Source organism: Cherax quadricarinatus, chromosome 16 (assembly GCF_038502225.1).
Source record: "Cherax quadricarinatus isolate ZL_2023a chromosome 16, ASM3850222v1, whole genome shotgun sequence".
In the NCBI taxonomy this organism is placed as follows: Eukaryota; Metazoa; Arthropoda; class Malacostraca; order Decapoda; family Parastacidae; genus Cherax; species Cherax quadricarinatus.
In genome coordinates this window covers 46,562,181-46,581,327 of record NC_091307.1, presented here as the reverse complement: position 1 = coordinate 46,581,327, position 19,147 = coordinate 46,562,181, and the positions used below count along the sequence as shown (strand labels likewise).

Here is a 19,147-nt window from a genome sequence, read left to right as displayed (position 1 = left end):
TCTCTCCCTCCAATCTGATATTCAATCTTTCATCACCTAATCTTTTTGTTATCCTCATAACCTTACTCTTTCCTGTATACACCTTTAATTTTCTTCTTTTGCACACCCTACCAAATTCATCCACCAATCTCTGCAGCTTCTCTTCAGAATCTCCCAAGAGCACAGTGTCATCAGCAAAGAGCAGCTGTGACAACTCCCACTTTGTGTGTGATTCTTTATCTTTTAACTCCACGCCTCTTGCCAAGACCCTCGCATTTACTTCTCTTACAACCCCATCTGTAAATATATTAAACAACCACGGTGACATCACACATCCTTGTCTAAGGCCTACTTTTACTGGGAAAAAATTTCCCTCTTTCCTACATACTCTAACTTGAGCCTCACTATCCTCGTAAAAACTCTTCACTGCTTTCAGTAACCTACCTCCTACACCATACACTTGCAACATCTGCCACATTGCCCCCCTATCCACCCTGTCATACGCCTTTTCCAAATCCATAAATGCCACAAAGACCTCTTTAGCCTTATCTAAATACTGTTCACTTATATGTTTCACTGTAAACACCTGGTCCACACACCCCCTACCTTTCCTAAAGCCTCCTTGTTCATCTGCTATCCTATTCTCCGTCTTACTCTTAATTCTTTCAATTATAACTCTACCATACACTTTACCAGGTACACTCAACAGACTTATCAACCTATAATTTTTGCACTCTCTTTTATCCCCTTTGCCTTTATACAAAGGAACTATGCATGCTCTCTGCCAATCCCTAGGTACCTTACCCTCTTCCATACATTTATTAAATAATTGCACCAACCACTCCAAAACTATATCCCCACCTGCTTTTAACATTTCTATCTTTATCCCATCAATCCCGGCTGCCTTACCCCCTTTCATTTTACCTACTGCCTCACGAACTTCCCCCACACTCACAACTGGCTCTTCCTCACTCCTACAAGATGTTATTCCTCCTTGCCCTATACACGAAATCACAGCTTCCCTATCTTCATCAACATTTAACAATTCCTCAAAATATTCCCTCCATCTTCCCAATACCTCTAACTCTCCATTTAATAACTCTCCTCTCCTATTTTTAACTGACAAATCCATTTGTTCTCTAGGCTTTCTTAACTTGTTAATCTCACTCCAAAACTTTTTCTTATTTTCAACAAAATTTGTTGATAACATCTCACCCACTCTCTCATTTGCTCTCTTTTTACATTGCTTCACCACTCTCTTAACCTCTCTCTTTTTCTCCATATACTCTTCCCTCCTTGCATCACTTCTACTTTGTAAAAACTTCTCATATGCTAACTTTTTCTCCCTTACTACTCTCTTTACATCATCATTCCACCAATCACTCCTCCTCCCTCCTGCACCCACTTTCCTGTAACCACAAACTTCTGCTGAACACTCTAACACTACATTTTTAAAACTACCCCATACCTCTTCGACGCCATTGCCTATGCTCTCATTAGCCCATCTCTCCTCCAATAGCTGTTTATATCTTACCCTAACTGCCTCCTCTTTTAGTTTATAAACCTTCACCTCTCTCTTCCCTGATGCTTCTATTCTCCTTGTATCCCATCTACCTTTTACTCTCAGTGTAGCTACAACTAGAAAGTGATCTGATATATCTGTGGCCCCTCTATAAACATGTACATCCTGAAGTCTACTCAACAGTCTTTTATCTACCAATACATAATCCAACAAACTACTGTCATTTCGCCCTACATCATATCGTGTATACTTATTTATCCTCTTTTTCTTAAAATATGTATTACCTATAACTAAACCCCTTTCTATACAAAGTTCAATCAAAGGGCTCCCATTATCATTTACACCTGGCACCCCAAACTTACCTACCACACCCTCTCTAAAAGTTTCTCCTACTTTAGCATTCAGGTCCCCTACCACAATTACTCTCTCACTTGGTTCAAAGGCTCCTATACATTCACTTAACATCTCCCAAAATCTCTCTCTCTCCTCTACATTCCTCTCTTCTCCAGGTGCATACACGCTTATTATGACCCACTTCTCGCATCCAACCTTTACTTTAATCCACATAATTCTTGAATTTACACATTCATATTCTCTTTTCTCCTTCCATAACTGATCATTTAACATTACTGCTACCCCTTCCTTTGCTCTAACTCTCTCAGATACTCCAGATTTAATCCCATTTATTTCCCCCCACTGAAACTCTCCTACCCCCTTCAGCTTTGTTTCGCTTAGAGCCAGGACATCCAACTTCTTTTCATTCATAACATCAGCAATCATCTGTTTCTTGTCATCCGCACTACATCCACGCACATTTAAGCATCCCAGTTTTATAAAGATTTTCTTCTTCTCTTTTTTAGTAAATGTATATATATATATATATATATATATATATATATATATATATATATATATATATATATATATATATATATATATATATATATATATATATATATATATCGTGACTTCACCTCTACAGAGGACCTCAAATCTGTAATCAAATTAACATCCACCAGGACTCTGACACACATCCCTCTAAAATTTTCTCTTATACGTTTAAAGATATATTTTTTTCATTAATGTTAATGTTAAAAAAAATTTAATTTTGCTCCAAAAGAATCTTAGAAAACTTACCTAACCTTATTATAACAAGAACAATATATTTTAGCCTAACCCAACTAAGTATAACTGACTCAAGAAATTGTAATGACACGATTGCAAACAAACCATACCCCCGGCCGGGATTGAACCCGCGGTCATAGAGTCTCAAAACTCCAGCCCGTCGCGTTAGCCACTAGACCAGCTAGCCACAATAAGATTCATCCAACTAGGTATATTTCTACACCATAGGAAAGTTAGCACAGGCACCTCTGTGACCACAAATGCAAGTTTTTACAGACGAATCTCCAGCTAGCGTGGCCGTGACGAACTCTAGCTCAAGTCCCTTCACTGCCGTCAACATGACTCAAGAAATCGTAATGACACGATTGCAAATAAACCATACCCCCGGCCGGGATTGAACCCGCGGTCAGAGAGTCTCAAAACTCCAGGAAATTAAATCTTCATCAGAGTACAAAACAAATTCTGGCCACAAAATAGAGCGAAACACCATCGTCAAAGACCTGGGAGTGATCATGTCGGAGGATCTCACCTTCAAGGACCATAACATTGTATCAATCGCATCTGCTAGAAAAATGACAGGATGGATAATGAGAACCTTCAAAACTAGGGACGCCAAGCCCATGATGGCACTCTTCAGGTCACGTGTTCTATCTAGGCTAAATTTTGCTGCACACTAAGAGCACCTTTCAAGGCAGGTGAAATTGCTGACCTAGAAAATGTACAGAGAACCTTCACGGCGCGCATAACGGAGATAAAACACCTCAATTACTGGGAGCGCTTGAGGTTCCTGAACCTGTATTCCCTGGAACGCAGGCGGGAGAGATACATGATTATATACACCTGGAAAATCTTAGAGGGACTAGTTTACCTGGAGTTTACCTGGAGAGAGTTTCGGGGGTCAACGCCCCCGCGGCCCGGTCTGTGACCAGGCCTCCTGGTGGATCAGCGCCTGATCAACCAGGCTGTTGCTGCTGGCTGCACGCAAACCAACGTACGAGCCACAGCCCGGCTGATCAGGAACTGACTTTAGTTGCTTGTCCAGTGCCAGCTTGAAGACTGCCAGGGGTCTGTTGGTAATCCCCCTTATGTGTGCTGGGAGGCAGTTGAACAGTCTCGGGCCCCTGACACTTATTGTATGGTCTCTTAACGTGCTAGTGACACCCCTGCTTTTCATTGGGGGGATGGTGCATCGTCTGCCAAGTCTTTTGCTTTCGTAGTGAGTGATTTTCGTGTGCAAGTTTGGTACTAGTCCCTCTAGGATTTTCCAGGTGTATATAATCATGTATCTCTCCCTCCTGCGTTCCAGGGAATACAGGTTTAGAAACCTCAAGCGCTCCCAGTAATTGAGGTGTTTTATCTCCGTTATGCGCGCCGTGAAAGTTCTCTGTACATTTTCTAGGTCGGCAATTTCACCTGCCTTGAAAGGTGCTGTTAGAGTGCAGCAATATTCCAGCCTAGATAGAACAAGTGACCTGAAGAGTGTCATCATGGGCTTGGCCTCCCTAGTTTTGAAGGTTCTCATTATCCATCCTGTCATTTTTCTAGCAGATGCGATTGATACAATGTTATGGTCCTTGAAGGTGAGATCCTCCGACATAATCACTCCTAGGTCTTTGACGTTGGTGTTTCGCTCTATTTTGTGGCCAGAATTTGTTTTGTACTCTGATGAAGATTTAATTTCCTCATGTTTACCATATCTGAGTAATTGAAATTTCTCATCGTTGAACTTCATATTGTTTTCTGCAGCCCACTGAAAGATTTGGTTGATGTCCGCCTGGAGCCTTTCAGTGTCTGCAATGGAAGACACTGTCATGCAGATTCGGGTGTCATCTGCAAAGGAAGACACGGTGCTGTGGCTGACATCCTTGTCTATGTCGGATATGAGGATGAGGAACAAGATGGGAGCTAGTACTGTGCCTTGTGGGACAGAGCTTTTCACCGTAGCTGCCTCGGACTTTACTCTGTTGACGACTACTCTCTGTGTTCTGTTAGTGAGGAAATTATAGATCCATCGACCGACTTTTCCTGTTATTCCTTTAGCGCGCATTTTGTGCGCTATTACGCCATGGTCACACTTGTCGAAGGCTTTTGCAAAGTCTGTATATATTACATCTGCATTCTTTTTGTCTTCTAGTGCATTTAGGACCTTGTCGTAGTGATCCAGTAGTTGAGACAGACAGGAGCGACCTGTTCTAAACCCATGTTGCCCTGGGTTGTGTAACTGATGGGTTTCTAGATGGGTGGTGATCTTGCTTCTTAGGACCCTTTCAAAGATTTTTATGATATGGGATGTTAGTGCTATTGGTCTGTAGTTCTTTGCTGTTGCTTTACTGCCCCCTTTGTGGAGTGGGGCTATGTCTGTTGTTTTTAGTAACTGAGGGACGACCCCCGTGTCCATGCTCCCTCTCCATAGGATGGAAAAGGCTCGTGATAGGGGCTTCTTGCAGTTCTTGATGAACACAGAGTTCCATGAGTCTGGCCCTGGGGCAGAGTGCATGGGCATGTCATTTATCGCCTGTTCGAAGTCATTTGGCGTCAGGATAACATCGGATAGGCTTGTGTTAGTCAAATTTTGTGGCTCTCTCATAAAAAATTCATTTTGGTCTTCGACTCTCAGTCTGGTTAGCGGCTTGCTAAAAACTGAGTCATATTGGGACTTGAGTAGCTCACTCATTTCCTTGCTGTCATCTGTGTAGGACCCATCTTGTTTAAGTAGGGGCCCAATACTGGACGTTGTTCTCGATTTTGATTTGGCATAGGAGAAGAAATACTTTGGGTTTCTTTCGATTTCATTTATGGCTTTTAGTTCTTCCCGCGATTCCTGACTCCTAAAGGATTCTTTTAGCTTAAGTTCGATGCTTGCTATTTCTCTGACCAGTGTCTCCCTGCGCATTTCAGATATATTGACCTCTTTTAGCCGCTCTGTTATTCTTTTCCGTCGCCTGTAAAGGGAGCGCCTGTCTCTTTCTATTTTACATCTACTCCTCCTTTTTCTTAGAGGAATAAGCCTTGTGCATACATCGAGTGCCACCGAGTTAATCTGTTCTAGGCATAAGTTTGGGTCTGTGTTGCTTAGTATATCTTCCCAGCTTATATCGGTTAGGACTTGGTTTACTTGGTCCCACTTTATGTTTTTGTTATTGAAGTTGAATTTGGTGAATGCTCCCTCGTGACTAGTCTCATTTTGTCGGTCTGGGGCTCCATGCATACATGTCTGAACCTCAATTATGTTGTGATCTGAGTATATTGTTTTTGATATGGTGACATTTCTTATCAGATCATCATTGTTAGTGAAGATGAGGTCTAGTGTATTCTCCAGTCTTGTAGGCTCTATTATTTGCTGGTTTAAATTGAATTTTGTGCAGAGATTTAAAAGCTCGTGTGAGTGTGAGTTTTCATCAGAGCTGCCTCCTGGTGTTATTACTGCAACAATATTATTTGCTATATTCCTCCATTTTAGGTGCCTTAAGTTGAAATCCCCCAGGAGCAAGATGTTGGGTGCAGGAGCTGGAAGATTTTCCAGACAGTGGTCAATTTTTAACAGCTGTTCCTGGAATTGCTGGGATGTTGCATCCGGAGGCTTGTAGACTACCACAATGACTAGGTTTTGGTTCTCGACCTTTACTGCTAAAACTTCCACTACGTCATTTGAGGCATTAAGCAGTTCTGTGCAAACAAGTGACTCTGCAATGTACAGGCCAACCCCCCCCTTTTGCCTGTTCACTCTGTCACATCTGTATAGGTTGTAACCTGGGATCCATACTTCGTTGTCCAAGTGATCCTTTATGTGGGTCTCAGTGAAAGCCGCGAACATTGCCTTTGCCTCTGCAAGCAGTCCACGGATGAAAGGTATTTTGTTGTTTGTAGCTGGCTTTAGACCCTGTATATTTGCAAAGAAGAATGTTATCGGACTGGTGGTATTGTTGGTACTGGGGGGGGATTTTTTTTCCGGCATTAGTATCTGTATCTGTTGGTTTGGAGTGGAGGCCATCGACTGTGGTTCCACTCCAGGAATGACTGGATTTGGTGTACGATTTCTGCCATTTCCTGCCAGTTTTTTTTCCTTCCTGGCACTAAAAAACCTCTCCCTCTTGAGTGGCTGTGGCTACCCAGGTTTTCCCATGGCCTGGATGTTTTGTATCTTTTTGTCCCCTTTAGATGGTATGCCTGGCAATTTAAGTTATAGCACAGTCTTTCCTGTACTGAAGAGGTACACATTTCAGGGTGAAAAAGCTTACAGGAAGGGAGTTTGCATTTTCCTGTTTTCATATGGGCATGGCATTTTCTAGGGTGGTCATAGTTGCATGTCCCATCTGTTTTTCCAGATTTCCCATGCCAGCAGATACCAAGTGCATAGTATGTGCACAGGCTTGGTTTCCGCTTGCCTTGGGTTTCTGTGACTGTATTCCCTGTTGGTGCATGTTTCCCTGTCTTACTTCTATCCTCCCTAGCACCAACAATGGAGCTCCCACCAGTTGTTTTTGGTAATTTATCCTCACTATTGCTATTGGAGTCCTCTTGTTTGCTATTTCCTGCGGTATTTCTAGTTTGCAATATTGGTTTTATCTTATCTTTGACTACACTTGTTTCCCTACTATGGCTCCTGTCCCCTATGAGATCATTTATATGTATTCCTTCCTGCGTATAATTCCCGACTACCTGGACAATATCTCCAGCTTCACCATTTCTGTCTCCCAGGACAGTATCTCCAGCTTCACCATTTCTGTCTCCCAGGACAGCACCTCCAGCTTCACCATTACTGTCTCCCAGGACAGTATCTCCAGCTTCACCATTTCTGTCTCCCAGGACAGCACCTCCAGCTTCACCATTTCTGTCTCCCAGGACAGTATCTCCAGCTTCACCATTTCTGTCTCCCAGGACAGCACCTCCAGCTTCACCATTACTGTCTCCCAGGACAGCACCTCCAGCTTCACCATTACTGTCTCCCAGGACAGCACCTCCAGCTTGCACACGAAAATCTCTCACTACGAAAGCAAAAGACTTGGCAGACGATGCAACATCCCCGCAATGAAAAGCAGTGGTGTCATTAGCACGTTAAGAGACCATACAATAAGTGTCAGGGGCCCGAGACTGTTCAACTGCCTCCCAGCATACATAAGGGGGATTACCAACAGACCCCTGGCAGTCTTCAAGCTGGCACTGGACAAGCTCCTAAAGTCGGTTCCTGAATAGCCGGGCTGTGGCTCGTACGTTGGTTTGCGTGCAGCCAGCAGTAACAGCCTGGTTGATCAGGCTTTGATCCACCAGGAGGCCTGGTCACAGACCGGGCCGCGGGGGCGTTGACCCCCGGAACTCTCTCCAGGTAAACTCCAGGTAAACTCAACCTTTTATCCACCAATACATAATTTAACAAGCTAATTTCATTACGTGCTGTATCATTCCTTGTATATTTATTTATCCTCCTTTTCATAAAATATGTATTGCTTATTACCAAACCTCTTTCTACACATAGCTCAATTAAAGGCTCCCCATTTTCATTTACCCCTGGCACCCCAAATTTACCTATTACTCCCTCCACAACATTTTTGCCCACTTTAGCATTGAAATCTCCAACCACAAGTACTCTCACACTTGGTTCAAAACTCCCCACGCATTCACTCAACATTTCCCAAAATCTCTCTCTCTCTCCTCTACACTTCTCTCTTCTCCAGGTGCATATATACTTACTATAACCCACTTTTCACATACAACATTTATTTTACTCCAAATAATCCCTGAATTAATACATATATACTCCCTCTTTTCCTGCCATATCTTATCCTTCAACATTATTGATACTCCTTCTTTAGCTCTAACTCTATTTGAAACCCCTGACCTAATCCCATTTATTCCTCACCACTGAAACTCTCCCACCCCCTTCAGCTTTGTTTCACTTAAAGCCAGGACATCCAGCTTCTTCTCATTCATAACATCTACAATCATCTCTTCCTTATCATTCGCACAACATCCACGCACATTCAGACATCTCACTTGGAAAATTTTCTTCTTCTATTCTTTTTAGTAATTATTACAGGAATAGGGGTTACTAGCTCATTGTTCCCGGCATTTTAGTTAACTTTTACAACAAGCATGGCTTACGGAGGAAAGATTCTTATTCCACTTACCCATGGATATAAAAGGAAAAATAATAGGAAACAAGAACTATTAAGATAATATCAAACATTAAAATGGTATAAAATACCGACAGGTTGTTGGGTAAGACACATATGCAACAGTTAGGTATCTTTATTATGAAACGTTTCGCCTACACAGTAGGCTTCTTCAGTCAAGTACAGAAAAGTTGATAGAAGCAGAAGATACTTGAAGACGATGTAATCAGTCCATCACCCTTAAAGTTTTGAGGTGGTCAGTCCCTCAGTCTGGAGAAGAGCATTGTTCCATAGTATGAAACAATATGGAGATGAAGTGACAGGATGGAGCTTTTATAGCGCCATGAGGTGAGACGTAGGCCATTAGGAGAGGTAAGAACTCAGATGTTGAAAGGTCAGGTCCTTCTCAAATCTAGCCGCTCTCACTGGTGGAAGTTGTCGAAGTTGATTGCAGGTCTGTACCAAGATACCCTTGTGTTGCAGTGTCTGACAGATTGAACATTAAAATGGTATAAAATACCGACAGGTTGTTGGATAAGACACATACGCAACAGTTAGGTATCTTTATTATGAAACGTTTCGCCTACACAGTAGGCTTCTTCAGTCATGGCGCTATAAAAGCTCCATCCTGTCACTTCATCTCCATATTGTTTCATACTATGGAACAATGCTCTTCTCCAGACTGAGGGACTGACCACCTCAAAACTTTAAGGGTGATGGACTGATTACATCGTCTTCAAGTATCTTCTGCTTCTATCAACTTTTCTGTACTTGACTGAAGAAGCCTACTGTGTAGGCGAAACGTTTCATAAAGATACCTAACTGTTGCATATGTGTCTTACCCAACAACCTGTCGGTATTTTATACCATTTTAATGTTCAATCTGTCAGACACTGCAACACAAGGGTATCTTGGTACAGACCTGCAATCAACTTCGACAACTTCCACCAGTGAGAGCGGCTAGATTTGAGAAGGACCTGACCTTTCAACATCTGAGTTCTTACCTCTCCTAGTGGCCTACGTCTCACCTCATGGCGCTATAAAAGCTCCATCCTGTCACTTCATCTCCATATTGTTTCATACTATGGAACAATGCTCTTCTCCAGACTGAGGGACTGACCACCTCAAAACTTTAAGGGTGATGGACTGATTACATCGTCTTCAAGTATCTTCTGCTTCTATCAACTTTTCTGTACTTGACTGAAGAAGCCTACTGTGTAGGCGAAACGTTTCATAATAAAGATACCTAACTGTTGCATATGTGTCTTACCCAACAAACAAGATAATATCAAAGAAAACTCAAATGAGTGTGTATAGATAAACGTGGATAAATTAGACACATGTGCAACTCTTGGGTATCTTTATTGAGGAAACGTTTCGCCACACAGTGGCTTCATCAGTCCATACAAAGGAGAATCTTGAAGAACAGGAGGAGAATGAGGTAATCAGTCCTTCAACCTTGAGTCAATGTGGTCAGTCCATCAATTCAAGATTGATGGACTGACCACATCGATTCAAGGTTGAGGGACTGATTACCTCATTCTTCTCCTGTTCTTCTCCTGTTCTTCAAGATTCTCCTTTGCATGGACTGATGAAGCCACTGTGTGGCGAAACGTTTCCTCAATAAAGATACCCAAGAGTTGCACATGTGTCTAATTTATCAACATGTCGGTTCTCTGAACCATTCATCTACATAGATAAACGTTTACATGTATGTGTAGTTAGACGAAGAATGAGGGGAGACATGATCGAAGTGTGTAAGTGGAAGATAGGTATTAATAAAGGGGATATTAATAAGGTCTTGAGGATATCTCTCCCAGAGAGAACCCGCAGTAATGAATTTAAATTAGACAAGTTTAGATTTAGAAAGGACACAGGAAAGTATTGGTTTGGAAATAGGGTAGTTGATGAGTGGAACAGTCTACCTAGTTGAGTTATTGAGGCTAGGACTTTGGGTAGTTTCAAATTTAGGTTGGATAAATATATGAGTGAGAGGGGTTGGATTTGAGTGGAACTTGCAAATGAGTGGATAGAGTTATCAGAGCTTATTTCTTGGGGAGCATTGAAAATTGGGTTGGGCAAATGTTTCGTTAGTGGGATAGATTGTAAAGGACCTGCCTAGTATGGGCCAACATGCCTGCTGCAGTGTTCCTCCTTTCTTATGTTCTTATGTTCTTATGTGACCTAAGTGTAAGTAGAAGTAGCAAGACGTGTAGTAGTGGTGACGTGTACTTAGCCGAGTGGTGACGTGTACTTAGCTCAGTGGTGACGTGTACGTAGCCAGTGGTGACGTGTACTTAGCTCTGTGAAGACCTGTTTGTGTGCTCTTGAGTGGTGACCTGTACTTTGAGTGCTGACCTATACTTGGCTCTGTGAAGAAGTGTCTTGTTTGCTCCCTGGACTGAACCAAGATGCCCTCCATCGAGCAACTTTACCAGCAACTTAAGGAAGAATTGAGGGCAGCGAAGATGGAGATACGGCGATTGACCGAGGAAAACAAGAGGATTCGTAGTAGTCCTGTTTCGAGTCCTCAGGTCAAGAAGGGATCGTGGTCAGTGGCTGGACAGCAGGGGACGACGAAGTTGACGATCAAGAAGACGAATGGAAAGCCAGAAACGATGAAGAAGAAAGAGACTGCTGTGGAAACTCCCGTGGAAACCTCCAACGCATTCTCGGTGCTACCCGACGAATGTGAGTCTACTACTGGGATCGTCACGACGAACGACAACAAGGAAGGTAAGAATATTGTTGTTGTTGGGGATAGCCAGGTTAGATACATGGATAGGGCATTCTGCTTGAAGGACAGGAGTAGGAGACAAAGGGTATGCTTTCCTGGGGCTGGGATAGAGGACATTGTTAGCCGGCTTGACAACATCATGAACGGTAATGGGATCAATCCTATTATTTGCCTCAGTGCTGGAGGCAATGATGTAGGCAAGCGTAGAAGTGAGGATTTAGTTAGAAAGTTCAGGACAGCTATAGACATGATTAGGAAGAAGGGGGGGCGCCCTGTTATATGTGGCATTTTGCCAAGAAGAGGTGTTGGTAATGAATGGTTGTCCAGAGCAATTGGTATTAATTGTTGGCTGGATAAACACTGTAAGGATAATGCAGTACCATTCATTGACAACTGGGACAACTTCTATGGCCGAAATGACATGTATGCCAGGGATGGGGTTCACTTATCCAGGGCAGGTGTGGGTTTTCTTGCTAACTCAGTTGAGGGGGTTGTTAGGACTTTAAACTAGGATTAGTTAGAGGTATGGGTTTTGAAATGATTAATAATGAGTATGGATATATTGACTTATGCTCTGATATTAAGAATCTTAGTAGTAACTGTCATGAAGTAACTCTGGGTAATGATAATTTAAGAAATTGTGTAAAAACAAAGATGAATAGGAAAAATGTGCAGAAGAAAAAACATATGATGGTATTTTATGCTAACAGTCGAAGTGCAAGAAATAAAATTAATGAACTACGTTTGGTAGCATGTGCTGGGAACTTTGATATCATTGCATTAACTGAAACGTGGTATGATTTAAGGAGTCGGGATATGACTGCTGAGTGTAATATTCAGGGACTTAAGTTATTCAATGTGGATAGATGTAATGGGAAGGGGGGAGGAGTTGCATTGTATGTTCGAGAAAATATTAATTGTTGCATAAAAAAAGGTATAAAAATAGATGGAGCAGTAACAGAGTCTGTTTGGGTAGAGTTCGTGGAGGGTCAAGAAAAACTAATTCTAGGTGTAATATACCGACCTCCAGGCTTGGATCACGATAGAGGGAGACTTCTTTGGGACGAAATTGTTAGGGCTTCTGGACACAGTAACGTAGTCATAGTAGGGGACTTTAACTTTAGCCAAATTGACTGGAATTCTTTGACAGGTAATCTAGAGTCCAGTGACTTCATGGAAACAGTTCAGGACTGTTTTCTGAAACAGAGTGTAACTGAACCTACCAGGGGTAATAATTTGCTAGACCTAGTCTTGTCAAATAAGGAAACACTCGTGAATAATCTGGAGATCACTGAAGAGCTTGGCGCAAGTGATCACAAATCCATCACCTTTAGCATTAATTGGGAATGCAAGAATAATGATAATACAGTAAAAATCCCCGATTTTCGTTCAGCCGATTATAATGGACTTAGGGAACATCTGTCTAATCTTGATTGGGGTTATCTAGCTAATGATTTTATTGACGATAATCATACTTATGAATATGAAGGGATCTGCTTTTATGATTGTTTTCTTAATAATGTACACAGTGCCCAGAGTATATACATTCCCCAGAGAGAAATTAGGTCTAATAATAACGATCCCAAATGGGTTAACAGGAGGCTAAAGCATCTATTAGGGGAGAAAAGGGGAATTTATAGGCGCATCAGAAGAGGAGAGGTTAACCTTACTGACCAATATGTTCAGCTTAAAAGAGAAGTAAAAAAGGCGATTAGAAAGGCTAAACGTGACTATGAAATTAGAGTCGCTAATGAATCAAAGACTAATCCAAAGGGGTTCTTTCAAGTGTATAGGACGAAGGTGAAGGAAAAAGTAGGACCTCTGAAATCTGGGAATGGACAGCTGACGGATAATGAACTGGAAATGTGTTCCTTATTTAATGACTATTTTTTGTCAGTTTTTACACAGGAAGATGTAAATGAGATTCCAGTAATTAACAATTATTTAGTTCCTGATGAATTTAAGTTAACTAATATTACTGTCACGAGGGACATGGTTATTAAACAGATAGACAAACTGAAACAAAATAAGTCCCCGGGACCCGATGAGTTGTTTTCAAGGGTACTTAAGGAATGCAAGATGGAGCTTAGTCAGCCATTAACGAGTGTATTCAATGCGTCCATCCTTACCAGTGTTGTACCAGAGATGTGGAAGATGGCTAATGTGGTTCCTATATTCAAATCAGCCAATAAGCCTGACATCTATAGTGGGCAAGTTATTAGAATCAATTATAGCTGACATTATCAGAAGTCACCTTGAAGAGCATAACTTGATAAATGAATCTCAGCATGGATTCACGAGAGGTCGTTCCTGCCTGACAAACTTACTGACGTTCTTCAATAGAACATTTGAGGCAGTTGACAGTGATAAGGAATATGATATTGTTTATTTGGATTTTAGTAAAGCCTTCGACAGAGTACCTCACAAGAGACTCTTAAGAAAAGTGGCAGCTCATGGTATAGGAGGTAAAGTTCTAGCATGGATTGAGGCATGGCTTACCAATAGAAAGCAGAGAGTTACAATTAATGGAGTGAAATCTGAATGGGGATTAGTCACTAGTGGCGTTCCACAAGGATCAGTTTTAGGCCCTCTCCTGTTCATAATTTACATTAATGACCTTGATGAAGGGATTACTAGTGACATGAGTAAGTTTGCTGATGATACAAAGATAGGCCGTATAATTCACTCTGAGGAGGATATCAATGAACTCCAGGACGATTTGAACAAATTAATGTCTTGGTCTGAAAAATGGCAGATGAAGTTTAATGTGGATAAGTGTAAGGTACTTGCCCTTGGTAATGAAAATAACCCTCGAAGCTATAATCTAGGTGAAGTAGAGCTTGTTCATACAGAATGTGAAAAAGACTTGGGAGTCATGGTAAGCAGAAATCTAAAGCCAAGACAGCAGTGCCTTAGTGTGCGCAACAAGGCCAACAGATTACTTGGATTTATCATAAGAACATAAGAACATAAGAATGTAGGAACACTGCAGAAGGCCTACTGGCCCATACGAGGCAGGTCCTTATCAAAACGACATCTACCTAAAGCTACTCAAGAAACAACTCCCGCACCCCCCAACACCAATCAAACCCAGCCCCTCCCGCTCATATATTTGTCCAGTCTCTTCTTAAAGCTACCCAAGGTCCTAGCCTCTATCACCCCACTGGGAAGACTGTTCCACGCATCTACAACTCTGTTAGAAAACCAGTACTTACCTATGTCCTTTCTAAATCTAAATTTATCCAACTTAAATCCATTATTCCTGGTTCTTACCTGGTTCGACACCCTCAGTACTTTATTAATGTCTCCCTTGTTTATGCCCGTCATCCACTTATACACTTCAATGATATCTCCCCTCATTCTACGCCTCTCCAGAGAGTGGAGATTTAAGGCTTTAAGTCTATCTTCATACGGGAGGTTCCTTACACAGTAAATCATTTTAGTCATTCTTCTCTGTATGTTCTCTAATGAGCCTATGTCCATCCTGTAGTAAGGGGACCAAAACTGAGCAGTATAATCTAAATGAGGCCTCACTAGTGATGTATAGAGCTGTAAAATAACTTTTGGACTTCTGTTACTTATACTTCTTGAGATAAATCCAAGTAATCTGTTGGCCTTGTTGCGCACACTGAGGCACTGCTGTCTTGGCTTTAGATTTCTGCTTACCATGACTCCCAAGTCTTTTTCACATTCTGTATGACCAAGCTCTACTTCACCTAGATTATAGCTTCGAGGGTTATTTTCATTACCAAGGGCAAGTACCTTACACTTATCCACATTAAACTTCATCTGCCATTTCTCAGACCAAGACATTAATTTGTTCAAATCGTCCTGGAGTTCATTGATATCCTCCTCAGAGTGAATTATACGGCCTATCTTTGTATCATCAGCAAACTTACTCATGTCACTAGTAATCCCTTCATCAAGGTCATTAATGTAAATTATGAACAAGAGAGGGCCTAAAACTGATCCTTGTGGAACGCCACTAGTGACTAATCCCCATTCAGATTTCACTCCATTAATGGTAACTCTCTGCTTTCTATTGGTAAGCCATGCCTCAATCCATGCTAGAACTTTACCTCCTATACCATGAGCTGCCACTTTTCTTAAGAGTCTCTTGTGAGGTACTCTGTCGAAGGCTTTACTAAAATCCAAATAAACAATATCATATTCCTTATCACTGTCAACTGCCTCAAATGTTCTATTGAAGAACGTCAGTAAGTTTGTCAGGCAGGAACGACCTCTCGTGAATCCATGCTGAGATTCATTTATCAAGTTATGCTCTTCAAGGTGACTTCTGATAATATCAGCTATAATTGATTCTAATAACTTGCCCACTATAGATGTCAGGCTTATTGGACGGTAATTTGAAGGAGTGGACTTATCCCCTGATTTGAATATAGGAACCACATTAGCCATCTTCCACATCTCTGGCACAACACTGGTAAGGATGGTATAAACCTTGGTAATAAATACCGACAAGTTGGTTTAGAAAGACACGTAAGCAAACACTATAACATATTTATTAGAAAACGTTTCGGTCCTGGGACCTTGATCAAGGTGATCAAGGTCCCAGGACCGAAACGTTTTCTAATAAATATGTTATAGTGTTTGCTTACGTGTCTTTCTAAACCAACTGGTAAGGATGGACGCATTGAATACACTCGTTAATGGCTGACTAAGCTCTATCTTGCATTCCTTAAGTACCCTTGAAAACAACTCATCGGGTCCCGGGGACTTATTTTGTTTCAGTTTGTCTATCTGTTTAATAACCATGTCCCTCGTGACAGTAATATTAGTTAACTTAAATTCATCAGGAACTAAATAATTGTTAATTACTGGAATCTCATTTACATCTTCCTGTGTAAAAACTGACAAAAAATAGTCATTAAATAAGGAACACATTTCCAGTTCATTATCCGTCAGCTGTCCATTCCCAGATTTCAGAGGTCCTACTTTTTCCTTCACCTTCGTCCTATACACTTGAAAGAACCCCTTTGGATTAGTCTTTGATTCATTAGCAACTCTAATTTCATAGTCACGTTTAGCCTTTCTAATCGCCTTTTTACTTCTCTTTTAAGCTGAACATATTGGTCAGTAAGGTTAACCTCTGATAAATTAGACACATTTGCAACTCTTGGGTATCTTTTTTTGAGGAAACGTTTCGCCACACAGAGGCTTCATCAGTCCATACAAAGGAGAATCTTCAAGATTCTCCTTTGTATGGACTGATGAAGCCACTGTGTGGCGAAACGTTTCCTCAAAAAAGATACCCAAGAGTTGCAAATGTGTCTAATTTATCAACATGTCGGTTCTCTGAAACAATCATCTACAAACCTGTCAGACACTGCAACTTCTTGGGATCTTAATACTTGGGAATTCTTCGCTTGCCTAATTCTTGGGCACGACCTACTTCAACATTGAACAAATGTTACGCGACCTATGACCGCTGCACCTCTCCTGCCAACGGTTTATAAGCTCCTTCTCAGCACGTATGCCGTATTCTATTCAAGATTGATGGACTGACCACATCGACTCAAGGTTGAGGGACTGATTACCTCATTCTCCTCCTGTTCTTCAAGATTCTCCTTTGTATGGACTGATGAAGCCACTGTGTGGCGAAACGTTTCCTCAAAAATGATACCCAAGAGTTGCAAATGTGTCTAATTTATCAACATGTCGGTTCTCTGAACCATTCATCTACAAAGGTTAACCTCTCCTCTTCTGATGCGCCTATAAATTCCCCTTTTCTCCCCTAATAGATGCTTTAGCCTCCTGTTAACCCATTTGGGATCGTTATTATTAGACCTAATTTCTCTCTGGGGAATGTATATACTCTGGGCACTGTGTACATTATTAAGAAAACAATCATAAAAGCAGATCCCTTCATATTCATAAGTATGATTATCGTCAATAAAATCATTAGCTAGATAACCCCAATCAAGATTAGACAGATGTTCCCTAAGTCCATTATAATCGGCAGAACGAAAATCGGGGATTTTTACTGTATTATCATTATTCTTGCATTCCCAATTAATGCTAAAGGTGATGGATTTGTGATCACTTGCGCCAAGCTCTTCAGTGATCTCCAGATTATTCACGAGTGTTTCCTTATTTGACAAGACTAGGTCTAGCAAATTATTACCCCTGGTAGGTTCAGTTACACTCTGTTTCAGAAAACAGTCCTGAACTGTTTCCATGAAGTCACTGGACTCTAGATTACCTGTCAAAGAATTCCAGTCAATTTGGCTAAAGTTAAAGTCCCCTACTATGACTACGTTACTGTGTCCAGAAGCCCTAACAATTTCGTCCCAAAGAAGTCTCCCTCTATCGTGATCCAAGCCTGGAGGTCGGTATATTACACCTAGAATTAGTTTTTCTTGACCCTCCACGAACTCTACCCAAACAGATTCTGTTACTGCTCCATCTATTTTTATACCTTTTTTTATGCAACAATTAATATTTTCTCGAACATACAATGCAACTCCTCCCCCCTTCCCATTACATCTATCCACATTGAATAACTTAAATCCCTGAATATTACACTCAGCAGTCATATCCCGACTCTTTAAATCATACCACGTTTCAGTTAATGCAATGATATCAAAGTTCCCAGCACATGCTACCAAACGTAGTTCATTAATTTTATTTCTTGCACTTCGACTGTTAGCATAAAATACCATCATATGTTTTTTCTTCTGCACATTTTTCCTATTCATCTTTGTTTTTACACAATTTCTGAAATTATCATTACCCAGAGTTACTCCATGACAGTTACTATTAGGATTCTTAATATCAGAGCATAAGTCAATATATCCATATTCATTATTAATCATTTCAAAACCCATACCTCTAACTAATCCTAGTTTAAAGTCCTAACAACCCCCTCAACTGAGTTAGCAAGAAAACCCACACCTGCCCTGGATAAGTGAACCCCATCCCTGGCATACATGTCATTTCGGCCATAGAAGTTGTCCCAGTTGTCAATGAATGGTACTGCATTATCTTTACAGTGTTTATCCAGCCAACAATAAATACCAATTGCTCTGGACAACCATTCATTACCAACACCTCTTCTTGGCAAAATGCCACATATAACAGGGCGCCCCCCCCCTTCTTCCTAATCATGTCTATAGCTGTCCTGAACTTTCTAACTAAATCCTCACTTCTACGCTTGCCTACATCATTGCCTCCAGCACTGAGGCAAATAATAGGATTGATCCCATTACCGTTCATGATGTTGTCAAGCCGGCTAACAATGTCCTCCATCCCAGCCCCAGGAAAGCATACCCTTTGTCTCCTACTCCTGTCCTTCAAGCAGAATGCCCTATCCATGTATCTAACCTGGCTATCCCCAACAACAACAATATTCTTACCTTCCTTGTTGTCGTTCGTCGTGACGATCCCAGTAGTAGACTCACATTCGTCGGGTAGCACCGAGAATGCGTTGGAGGTTTCCACGGGAGTTTCCACAGCAGTCTCTTTCTTCTTCATCGTTTCTGGCTTTCCATTCGTCTTCTTGATCGTCAACTTCGTCGTCCCCTGCTGTCCAACCACTGACCACGATCCCTTCTTGACCTGAGGACTCGAAACAGGAGGACTACTACGAATCCTCTTGTTTTCCTCGGTCAATCGCCGTATCTCCATCTTCGCTGCCCTCAATTCTTCCTTAAG

The 19,147-nt window shown here is 41.4% G+C and overlaps 2 protein-coding genes across 2 annotated transcripts in view; both read right to left on the bottom strand.

The window, feature by feature from the left end:
- Positions 1 to 19,147, bottom strand: part of LOC138852785 (probable glutamate receptor) — an 83,065-nt gene that overhangs the window by 33,214 nt on the left and 30,704 nt on the right. The window lies entirely within an intron of this gene.
- On the bottom strand, positions 16,166 to 18,207 carry LOC138852776 (uncharacterized). The gene is made up of 2 exons (XM_070085566.1): positions 17,188 to 18,207; positions 16,166 to 16,581 (listed from the first exon to the last, which is right to left on the bottom strand). Exons 1-2 carry the CDS (start codon positions 18,190 to 18,192, stop codon positions 16,438 to 16,440), a joined length of 1,149 nt encoding a protein of 382 aa, XP_069941667.1. The 5' UTR covers positions 18,193 to 18,207; the 3' UTR covers positions 16,166 to 16,437.

Coding starts and splice junctions, on each gene's coding strand:
- LOC138852776 (XM_070085566.1), bottom strand. CDS start 18,192: ATGAATAGGAAAAATGTGCAGAAGAAAAAACATATGATGGTATTTTAT. Junction 16,582..17,187: donor GGCGCATCAGAAGAGGAGAG/GTTAACCTTTGT, acceptor AATTTATCAGAG/GTTAACCTTACTGACCAATA.